The sequence below is a fragment of the Macrobrachium rosenbergii genome, chromosome 46, assembly GCF_040412425.1.
Source record: "Macrobrachium rosenbergii isolate ZJJX-2024 chromosome 46, ASM4041242v1, whole genome shotgun sequence".
In the NCBI taxonomy this organism is placed as follows: Eukaryota; Metazoa; Arthropoda; class Malacostraca; order Decapoda; family Palaemonidae; genus Macrobrachium; species Macrobrachium rosenbergii.
The window spans coordinates 23,719,531-23,732,333 of record NC_089786.1 but is presented as its reverse complement, the minus strand read 5'-3'; the positions used below and the strand labels follow the sequence as shown (position 1 = coordinate 23,732,333).

The 12,803-nt window shown below is 35.7% G+C and overlaps 1 protein-coding gene across 1 annotated transcript in view; it reads left to right on the top strand.

Moving 5' to 3' along the window:
• Positions 1-12,803, top strand: part of LOC136830405 (G-protein coupled receptor 54-like) — a 398,167-nt gene that overhangs the window by 347,488 nt on the left and 37,876 nt on the right. The window contains 2 exon segments of the mRNA XM_067089940.1: positions 5,124-5,245; positions 11,270-11,393. Of these exon segments, the coding sequence (XP_066946041.1) occupies positions 5,124-5,245; positions 11,270-11,393 (246 nt within the window).

The following is a 12,803-nucleotide window of genomic DNA, read 5'->3' as shown; positions in this document are numbered from 1 at the left end:
ACGGAAATTCATGCTAATGAAGTACCTGATATAAAATTTCTTCATGGAAATTCATGCTAATGCAGTACCTGATATAAAATTTCTTCACGTAAATTCATGCTAATGCAGTACCTGATATAAAATTTCTTCACGGAAATTCATGCTAATGCAGTACCTGATATAAAATTTCTTCACGGAAATTCATGGTAATGCAGTACCTGATATAAAATTTCTTCACGGAAATTCATGCTAATGCAGTACCTGATATAAAATTTCTTCTCGGAAATTCATGCTAATGCAGTACCTGATACAAAATTTCTTCACGGAAATTCATGCTAATGCAGTACCTGATACAAAATTTCTTCACGGAAATTCATGCTAATGCAGTACCTGATATAAAATTTCTTCACGGAAATTCATGCTAATAAAGTACCTGATATAAAATTTCTTCACGGAAATTCACGCTAATGCAGTACCTGATATAAAATTTCTTCACGGAAATTCATGCTAATGCAGTACCTGATATAAAATTTCTTCACGGAAATTCATGCTAATGAAGTACCTGATATAAAATTTCTTCACGTAAATTCATGCTAATGCAGTACCTGATATAATATTTCTTCACGGAAATTCATGGTAATGCAGTACCTGATATAAAATTTCTTCTCGGAAATTCATGCTAATGCAGTACCTGATATAAAATTTCTTCTCGGAAATTCATGCTAATGCAGTACCTGATATAAAAATTTCTTCACGGAAATTCATGCTAATGCAGTACCTGATATAAAATTTCTTCTCGGAAATTCATGCTAATGCAGTACCTGATATAAAATTTCTTCTCGGAAATTCATGCTAATGCAGTACCTGATATAAAATTTCTTCTCGGAAATTCATGCTAATGCAGTACCTGATATAAAATTTCTTCTCGGAAATTCATGCTAATGCAGTACCTGATATAAAATTTCTTCTCGGAAATTCATGCTAATGCAGTACCTGATATAAAATTTCTTCACGGAAATTCATGCTAATGCAGTACCTGATATAAAATTTCTTCACGGAAATTCATGCTAATGCAGTACCTGATATAAAATTTCTTCTCGGAAATTCATGCTAATGCAGTACCTGATACAAAATTTCTTCACGGAAATTCATGCTAATGCAGTACCTGATATAAAATTTCTTCACGGAAATTCATGCTAATAAAGTACCTGATATAAAATTTCTTCACGGAAATTCACGCTAATGCAGTACCTGATATAAAATTTCTTCATGGAAATTCACGCTAATGCAGTACCTGATATAAAATTTCTTCACGGAAATTCATGCTAATAAAGTACCTGATATAAAATTTCTTCACGGAAATTCACGCTAATGCAGTACCTGATATAAAATTTCTTCACGGAAATTCACGCTAATGCAGTACCTGATATAAAATTTCTTCACGTAAAGTCATGCTAATGCAGTACCTGATATAAAATTTCTTCACGGAAATTCATGCTAATGCAGTACTTGATATAAAATTTCTTCACGGAAATTCATGCTAATGCAATACCTGATACAAAATTTCTTCACGGAAATTCATGCTAATGCAGAACCTGATACAAAATTTCTTAACGGAAATTCATGCTAATGCAGTACCTGATATAAAATTTCTTCACGGAAATTCGTGCTAATGCAGTACCTGATATAAAATTTCTTCACGGAAATTCATGCTAATGCAGTACCTGATATAAAATTTCTTCACGGAAATTCATGCTAATAAAGTACCTGATATAAAATTTCTTCACGGAAATTCATGCTAATAAAGTACCTGATATAAAATGTCTTCACGGAAATTCATGCTGATAAAGTACCTGATACAAAATTTCTTCACGGAAATTCATGCTAATGAAGTACCTGATATAAAATGTCTTCACGGAAATTCATGCTAATGAAGTACCTGATATAAAATTTCTTCACGGAAATTCATGCTAATGAAGTACCTGATATAAAATGTCTTCACGGAAATTCATGCTCATAGAGCACCTGATATAAAATTTCTTCACGGAAATGCTTGCTAATGAAGCACCTGATATAAAATTTCTTCACGGAAATTCATGCTAATGAAGTACCTGATATAAAATTTCTTCACGGAAATGCATGCTAATAAAGTACCTGATATAAAATTTCTTCACGGAAATTCATGCCAATGAAATACAGGACATAAAATTTCTTTGCGGATATTCATTCTTACGAAGTACCTGATATAAAATTTCTTCACGGAAATTCATGCTAATGGAGTACCTGATTCTGAAATTAATCTGCATTTGAAATAAAAATTGACTGATGTCTCTTATAAAGTTCTCGTGCAATTATGCATTACAAAAATATTGTCTACCGATCATTAAATTTGTTCTTTATTCTACTACTGCTACTATTTCTATCACTCTAATTAATGTTATTCTTAACATGACTGGAAAATCTTTTGATTTTAAAACGGCCAAAATGGCTTTCTGCATCAAATCGTACAGTATTCAGCAGAAGACAATCATCTCACATAGTTTTCACAAAGTTTCATCAATATCCGTTTGCCCGTTCTCGAGATATTTTGCTCATACAATAACACATAAACGAGCAAAATCATCCGAGAGTTGATGCAACAAACAGGGAGCAAATACGAATAAATAATAATAAGCATATTTTCATCATCAACAAACAAGGCCTAAGCAATCCCTATAAAATGTCTTACTTCATCCTCCAATTTTCATAAGGTGAAAAGGACGGCCCAGAAACAGGAGGTGTTTAGTGAGATTATCCGTTTTGTCCACATCCCAGTCGGCTGCAAACCCTGATATTTTGAAGGCACTGCACTCCACTAAAATTAGGCCTCGTCAGCCAGAAATGTAACTGCAACATCGCTACTATGTTTCTGAATTTCTGTTTTCGGGAGATAGGGACGTCAGGGACGTCATGGGTGAAGTTTTCTACTGTTATTTTTTATTTCTATTTATATTTACCGCATTTCTTCCTCATTTGCTGTTTATTTTTTATCAGGTTTAAATTCATAAAAGTAATTCAACTTTACTAAACATATATCATAATTTCATATTAAATGTCACTTTCCAGATTATATATATATATATATGTATATATATATATATATATATATATATATATATATATATATATATATATATGTATATGTATATATATATATATATATATATATATATATATATATATATATATATATATATATATATATATATATATATATATATATATATATATATATATATATATATATATATATATATATATATATATATATATATATATATATATATATAATATGTATATGTATATATATATATATATATATATATATATATATATATATATATATATATACACGTGTGTGTGTATGTCTGAGCACTTCTAAATATCTTGCGATTGTCTGTATATCAATTCTAAAACCTAAAGATATTTTAGTGCAAAGTCGAGAATATCTCCTCTCACGTACAAAGAAGTAAAATGATTTGACTCTATTCCACAACGGGAGAAAAGCCAAAGCTATCTTTTGTTCCGGTCGTCGCCTTCAAAGAATATCCCTTTTATGCTCAGGGGACGAGAATGCTATCAGGACATTATAAAAAAAGGCCTACGATTGACAGTGAGAGAGAGAGAGAGAGAGAGAGAGAGAGAGAGAGAGAGAGAGAGAGAGAGAGAAATACATATCTATCACGTCGATGTCATATGGTTTGAATTGAGAGAGAGAGAGAGAGAGAGAGAGAGAGAGAGAGAGAGAGAGAGAGAGAGAGAGAGAGAGAGAGAATCCAAAGTATTCCCTCACGGCCCTAAGAAGATGCATGGGCTACAAAACGCCTGAGGTTTTTTTTTTTTTTTTGAGGGCATTGGAATAGAGGAAAACAGACAGGAAACCAGACAGGCAGACTGACAGACAGACAAACCTTCATTATATAGCTGCTAAGAAGAATATCCATTTTATTTTCAGAGACAGACACGGACAGAAAGTTTAATGAAACTTATGGAAAGAAAGCCCAAAAAATGCAAAGGTTTCTCACTTCTTCAATGACAGTGGCATACAAAAATAAAACAAGACAGAAACTGCCAGGAAAATTTACAAACAGGACAACAACTCTATCAGAATTTGCAAACAAATAGTCGACAGGACTTTACACAAACTGACAAGAAAATAAAAGCATCTACACCAAAAAGAAAAATACAAAAAAGTTCTCTAGAGCGAGAAAGGGAGAATGGAATTCAATGTCAGAGCTCGTAAATTTTCGAGAGGGTTTAATTCTACTTTGAGGCGTCATGGCCCACTGCCTCATTGATTTCACAGTTTTTCCCCATTTTATTTTCGTATTCTGTTTCTCTATTTATGTGCGAATATTTGTTGGCTATTTTCATCGAATTTTATCGTATTTATTGACCTTGACTCTGTTTCACATTTCTCACAACAAGTCATGATGTTTCGTGGAATACTGCTTTGGAAGATAATAATAATAATAATAATAATAATAATAATAATAATAATAATAATAATAATAATAATAATAATCTTTGAAGAAGACCTTCTTTGAGGCAACTTCGGTAAAATGACAAGCACTCTGTACGCCGTTGTGCTTATATTGCGCCTTCTCAACTTGTCGCTCAAGGTTCTTCGTTTCAATATATTATAAAGCAGCTGCCCGAAGTTCATTCATCATCTCGGCGCTTCGGTAGGCCTCGCTACCATCTGCGAGTACAACGAGTGAATGGCACCAAGGGTACGTGCGGGGAATATTTATAACGGAAAACGGGTGTGCAAAGGGAGAGATTTTTGATTGATTGGTCCAGGGTCCAGATTGGTCATATTCTGGGAGCTCTCCTATTGGCTGCGAGTCTGGCTGACTGACGGGGCGCTGATTGGTTGGCGCCGATGGGGTCTGCTTACCGCTCGAGGGGCAACGGAATAATAATAATAATAATAATAATGAATAGAACTTTTGGATTCTTCCATATAAATGTGATTGCATAATGATAACAATAAAAATAACATATTGTGTATAATAATAATAATAATAATAATAATAATAATAATAATAATAATAATAATAATAATAATAATAATAATAATATTTTTCCTCTTCATCTTACAGATAGCGCGCCTCTTCTCCTACACCTGGACAATGGGATATTTCCTCTGCAAACTTATATATTACATGCAGACTGTGTCCTCCGTTTGTTCAGTACTTACCCTGACTATAATGAGTCTTGAAAGGTAAGTACTACTACTACTACTACTACTACTACTACTACTACTACTACTACTACTACTACTACTAATAATAATAATAATAATAATAATAATAATAATAATAATAATAATAATAATAATGTTTCAACTACAGCTGTTCCGACGACAATATAATGTCACTTCGCCACCGACATTGCTTAAAGCAATTTTCTTAATGTTAACGACTTGAGCATATGACATACGAAAATCTTTTTGAAGTCATCCGCCATGATAAATGTTTTGTTTGTCAAAATAATAAAAGAAGAAAACAGAGGTTGGAGTAAAAATAGACTTTTCACTCTCAGAGCTATCACTAGACGTCATAACACAGATTCTCAAGTTGTTATGGTTTCCGAGGCTTGAACAATGGAAAAATGTATTTTTAAACTAACCTACAACATAAAAATATATGTTAAGGTAAAACATTTTGGAGTTGGCAGGGAGGAGGTGATGACCAACCCCGAAAATAGGAAAAGACTTAAATATTTACTATAAATTAACCTGTTACCTGGCAACACATGTAAAATATAAAAAAAAAGTATTGAAAGAAGATAATCACTAAGTTTTATTAAAATCAAGGACAAGTAAAGTGCAGACCTTTAGATTCATCTGTGACCTTTTAAAATGCGTTGAGGTTTGGAGAAATTAATCACCAGCCATCAAGTTTTAGCAACTTCAGAATTAGTAAAATTCTAGGATTTTTTTTTTTTTTTTGCTTTCAAATTGACTGGTTACGCTGGTAAAATATGCCAAATTTAAACGTTTTGTAAAAATAATCAACAACTCTAAGGTACCTGCCTATCAGTTTCCATTAAAATAAAAAAAAAAACTTGAAATTAATTTGTGACCTCAAAAATAGGTCTAGGTCAGAAACACCGTCGACAAATATTGGCAGACATTTTCTAGAAGAAAAGATCTGTCCTGTAAATTGACCTGTGTCCTTGAGAACAGGTCAAGGCGAAAAAATATTTGTAGAATATAATTACCAACCATGAATGTAGTGGCCTATCAATTTTTATCAAAATTGGTGAAAGGAAAGAGGGAGAGGGAGAATAATAATAATAATAAAGATAATAATAATAATAGTAATGCAGGAGGCCTTCTCTGAGGTTAGTAGCATTAAAAATAATGGCTGTTTCTACGGCTTTCAATTTATATAGAGCCTTCTCTCTTCTTAATATCTACTTTCCATCAGCGTGTAGCTGGTGTACCAGATTTCCCAAGGACATGAAAAGTTTTCTAGTTATTCCACTTTTATTGCCTCTGATGTTTCAAACGCGCTCTGGCGATTATTTTCAAAGAGTGAATGGACTGATGTGCAAGTTACATGGGTATATACTGTATATAATAAATGGGGATGCGTGTACAGTCGACAGGTCAGTTACTAAGTAGCATTTGGTTGGTCACGGGTTGGTGACGCAATCTGTTCCGGAGGCGTTGAGATCTTCTGGGCCTAATCGGTGTTGGTATGTGGGAGTGACTATTAACTGGGATTACAGAACCCCATTGAGGACATCTGACGAAAGATCAATAGAATGGTTGAAGGGATCCACGCCTCAAGAAATGTCCCCAGGCTCCCCTTTGCCCAGGGTGACTTTCATCTAGGGTATATTTACAGTGCCGTAAAAACCCACATGCCTGGTAATCCCATGCCACCAATTATAAGCCAAATACCGACGCTTACTTACAACATCGCAAAGAGGTTAAATGATCTCCTCACTCCATATATCCTTGACAGCTACTGCCTCCAGTCGTCTACCATCTTTTAACGGAAACTCCGTGACTCTCCCTAGACGTCGAGAGCCTCTTCACAAACGTTGCAGTCAACGCGACGATTGAACATATCCTGAATAGGGTATATACAGCAGACGTGAGGACACACCGACAATGAACGTCCCCGAAAAAGCCCTAAAAGCCCTTCTCGAAACATGCACTAAGAAGGCCTCCTTTACCACCCACAGAGGGCATCTTTACTACCAGATTCATGGCATGGCAAAGGTATCCCCTTTAGGGGTCCTATTTTCCAATGTCTACATAAGCATCATAGAGGAAAGGGTCTTCACTAAGAACCCCTGCCATCCTCAATACTACAAAGATATAGATGACACTTTTGGGAGAGTGGATAGCAAGGAGACCTAGAAACATTAAGGACAACTTTTGAAGAATGTTCCGTCCTCCATTTCCTGTGCGAACGTAGTGTTGACAGTGTTGACAGTGCCCTTCCCTTCCTGGACGTTCGGGTACAGCAGACCCCGACGGGCTATACCGCCACTGTATATAAAACCTACGAACCCGGGTCTATGCCTTAATGGGTCCAGTGAGTGAAACGAAGAATCTTATAAACGAGGTTGAGAAGGAGAAATATAAGCTCAACGGCATACAGACTATAATAATAACAATGCACAGTCACACGGTACTAATAGTAACATTCAGTAGCCTCTAATCGTCCCAGATAATCGTAGACTTCATTAAAAAAATAATGACCATACTTTCCAAGGTCTCTTTTCTCTGGCTTGATTCGATACTTCTTTATCTGGGTTTATCCACCCCTTTGAAGGTCAAATATGATTGTTTTATGCGCGTTTGGGGATTTTTATCTCTAAATCATTACACAATGGGGTGGTGCGAAGGAAATTCAGAGAGAGAGAGAGAGAGAAAAAAATTAAGTATATCTTAGTTTAACCAGACCACTGAGCTGATTAACAGCTCTCCTAGGGCTGGCCCGAAGGATTAGACTTATTTTACGTGGCTAAGAACCAATTGGTCACCTAGCAACGGGACCACTGCTTATTGTGGTATCCGAACCACATTATAGCGAGAAATGAATTTCTATCACCAGAAATAAATTCCTCTTATTCTTCATTGGCCGGTCGGAGATTCGAACTCACGGCCAACAGAGTGGTAGCTGAGAACGAACCCGCTCGCCCAACGAAGAACTTATAGAGAGAGAGAGAGAGAGAGAGAGAAAGAGAGAGAGAGAGAGAGAGATTCAGCCTATAGCTCAGCAAACACGAGATTTACAAACTCTGTTTAACTATACATATTAGACAACTAGATTCGGTAATAAAATATTTAGTATGAAGACAGAGACATAGCGAGAGAAAGAGAGATCCTTGGGTAAGCACCTCAGTTAACTGAGAGAGAGAGAGAGAGAGAGAGAGAGAGAGAGAGATAAAACCATCGTAAAAAATCGCTCCACAAGGCAAGAGACTTTAGCACGGCTCTGACACAAAGCATAATCGTGGGAGTGGTCTCTGGTTTATGCGTTGCCCTGGGGTGAGGTCTATTCGTGGCACCGGTCCCAGGTTCATACAAAGGGGCTGCAAGACCTGGAGATTGCATCCGGCCTCCCGGATTTACGCATCGGGAAGACTGATCTTGGAAAATGAGGGACCGCCAAAGCTGACGTTTGAAGAATCTCCCGTAAATCCCTTCATCCACTCCCTGTACATTTCTTTTTGAACCCCTCAAGATGTCCCAGCACTCAGAACTTCACCTCCAGTAATCGGATGATCATATTTCGCGACCTGCTATTTTTATTACTTTTTTTATTATCTGCACTTAATCAGTTCGGCTGTGCAATGAAACAATTCGATAAGTTGTTATTGGCTGACCTGGGTATTATTGTTTTATCCGGGTTTTTCGGACTGTGTCTATACACCTTTCACTTCTATTTTCATTATACCTTGTCTCTTCTGCTTTCATATCTCTGTTCTTCATCTCATCTGTTCTTATTTACCTTTTACTTTCTTTTCCTACTGCCTTTGCTCTCTTAATTTCCAGTTTCGTTCTTTTTCTTCAAATTCTTATTATCATCAAACCTGGCTGTTCAGCATTCGAAAGTCGATTACGTCTGTACGAAAGATATCTAGTCCTGAAGTTCTCTGGGTATATACGAGTATAAGTCTCTTATTCTACATTCCAAAAGTTCTTGATGCCTTTCAACGAGAAAGGCTGCTCAGTCATTAATTATAAATAAATTACAAGAACAACCTAATAATTTTTTTCTATGCTTTAGCTCACTGCCACTTACTCATTTTATCGGGGATAATATAAGCAATCATCAAGTGCTTCTCGCCCTCTATTATTTTTTCTCTAGGGATGAAATTAATAACAAAAAAGTTTTTTGCGCTTACACAAATAAAAGCCCGGTCCTTTCATTAAGCAATGAGCGGACGAAAGATAATCCAATATCTGTGTTAATCAATGGAAGCAAATGGGTTCATTTTTCCATCTGTCACACGTGATTAGTGATTAGAAGCCAGAGGACCCTTTCGCTCTTTTAATAAATGAGAACAAAATCGACCAGTCAATTTAGTATAACCATCCTCCCCGGAAAAAAAAAAAACAAGGTGAATCAACTCTCCCTTTCACGATATGGCCAGTGTGACCGATATCATTTTTTATTGAATAGATCTGCAAGGCTTCCCAAAACTTGCTCAGTGGGCCCCCACTCCCTCCACGCCCAACCCAAATGTTGTAATGGATTGCACAATCCTGGGAAGAAAAAATGAAATGAAAACATAAATAACAGAGAAGGTGGCGAATTCTACAATGCCGAGTTGGGTATCAGTTGACTGTCATGCCCCGATGTATGTTTGAAAGTGTGAAAAGCTTCATCCGTTTCGGGATGGGAGACACCATTGCTATTGCAAATAACCAGAATACTCTATGAACTGGGATCTCGGCAAATCAGTATATACGTCATGCTGTAAGGTTAGGTTATTCCAGATAAGCGAGAAACGAACATGGCGCCTGTAGCCTTCGTTCTTGCAGATGGCGGCTTTCTAGATTTCTTTGGGCTTAGAGCCCGCTCTAGGTTAGGAAACTGGATGGCAAGTCCAGTGGTTAGAATTTCCTTCCTCGGCTGTACACTTATCCATACTTTCATTATTTCATTACCTTTATCTCGCCGTTAGCTGTTTCTTCAATATTCCTCTATTTATCTCCTGTCAATACTTTCTTATTATAGTTTCTTTTGTATACAGGTACAGGCCTTCTATTCATCGAGGACTGCTTAGCACGTTGGTGGTATTTTAGCAAGTCCCATAAGAAAGAGTGCAAATATGTAAAAAAATTTCAATTAAATATATAGTGGGGTTTCATTCCGTTAATTACAGAACGGTATCACACCATGAATAAACAATATTTGAGGTTTCCTAATATGGAATGAATGAGAGTGTGGGTGGACTACATCAGGATATTCAGGAGGTACTCCGCCGGGACCTATTTTAGTTTAGATCATATAACAATCAGTGACTCCTGAATCGGAATCACATACCGCCAAAGTTGCGTTATTGACAATCTGCAGTCCAACTGGATGCTCTACTATTAATTAACTGCTGGCAAAGACGAATCGATAGATAATCATCTCCCGTGAGTGAGCTTAGGAAGATAGGCTACAAAGTCGCTGCTGTGATATAAGACTAATAACGAGAGACCCACTTCTGGAAATACAGTAGGTAACTAGAAAATAATATTATCAACAGGGCATTTTGGTGTGGGAGAAGGAATATGTCACCAGAGACTGTTATTAGCAAGCACACGAATTAGCTTTATTTTTTCTTTAAAATTCAATGCCACAAATGGCTTCTCGTTTCTGATGAAGATTCATTCAAGTTCATATACAGGCAATGTAAGGTGTTTGGATATTATTGCGTGGATTAATAGAATTTTTTCGAATACACTTCTGGCTGATACAGGACACTTTTATTGAATTAAAGGCTTTCGCAATTTGAGCAATTAAAAAAAAAAAAGATCCCTGGTGGAAGTGCTTCCTACATCACTTAAAATTATCAATTATAAATCTGGTTACTTGTGTTCATTTATTTACCAGTTTCTGTATTTTCTAATTTTTCCCTTCGAAGTGAAATGCCTTTCAGTCTGGTTCAGTATGAATGATTGTTCATTATGAACAATAAAATTATAATGACAGAATCACTCTCTTTCCCAAAAATTAAATTTGATCACTGCCTTTTTCAATAACATATACATGTGTTATGCCTACAGGTGCTACGCCATTATTTACCCAATGAAGGCCATTTACGTCTGCACAATCAGCAAAGCCAGAAAAGCAACAATTGTCATCTGGATAGCTTCCTTTATCCTGGCTTCCCCAAATCTTCTCATACGGGTGAGTAATGAATTTAACATTCCTTAAAGAAAGTGATGTGCATCACTTTGTTAGTTAGTTTTTTATGTATTTTATGTATATATATATATATATATATATATATATATATATATATATATATATATATATATATATATATATATATATATATATATTTTGCATTAGTTTGCACTGCCACCCTAACATATTGCTCCTAAAGTGGTGTAAAAAAAAACAGTCAAGGCGAAACCTATCAGATTTATTTAATGTTTAATTTTCTCTTCCGTGTGATACATCAGCATTTATACATTAAGTGCTCCGGTGATGTCAATCAGATATTATGTATATATATATACAGTATATATATATATATATATATATATATATATATATATATATATATATATATATATATGTGTGTGTGTGTGTGTGTGTATGTACTGTGTATATATACACACATGTATATATATACACTACCGGGTGTTTCGAAATTAGAGCTCCCCCCTCCACAGAACAGAAGGAAAGTTATGAAGTTTTCTGCTATAGCCTATCTCTAAGTACATTATTTTAAGTTTCTATTAAGCTATTTTTCATTTTACATTTCTTGTATTTTCAGACTGAGTGACGAAGTTAAATACAGCCATGGCTAATGACTCGGAGGAAATCAGAGGGACAGACAGAATACGGGCTATAACCTTCAGAAAGGCCAGGGCACATCTTTCATTTCACGTTTCTGGATAGCTAAATATATTAAAAGAGATGACTCCTTTGTTAAAAGAAACTGGAACAAAAATCCATATGACTGTCATCGCAAAAAGAGTAAGAATCTTGGAAGGCCTGAAGTCCTTTCTCAGGAGTCAAAAGACATCATAGCTGAGGCAGTGGGTAGACCAAGAAAGTCTTTACGTAAGTTGGCGCTTGAACTAGAAACAAAAAGGACAAAGAAGGGAAGTTACAGTGTTGTATATCGTGAGTTGAAAAAATCTGGTATGAAACCATTTCATGTTATCAGCAAGCCCAACATCACTCAGCAACAGAGAGAAGACCGTGCATGGTTTTGTGCTTCATTTCTTAAAGATTGGGATGAAGCTGACTTTCTCCATGTTGCCGCATCAGATGAATTCTTCATTTGCACAGTCAGGAAGCCAAATCATAAAAATGACATCATTTGGGCTGCAAATTTGGATATCAGCGATGACATATGCAAATACCAAGTTGTGAAATTTCCTGAATGTTTGGGAATTTTTCTCAGTTTCACAGCCAAATGGTTAATGTGGATCATTAAAGAAAAAGGACAGTCATGGAATGGCGAAGACTTCAGAGAAACTGTGCTTACTGGTAGAGTATTTCCTTTCCTCAAAGATCCTGAAAATGTGTTATCTGTTGAAGAAGTCACATTTTTGCATGATAAGGCACTATGTTTCAATGCTC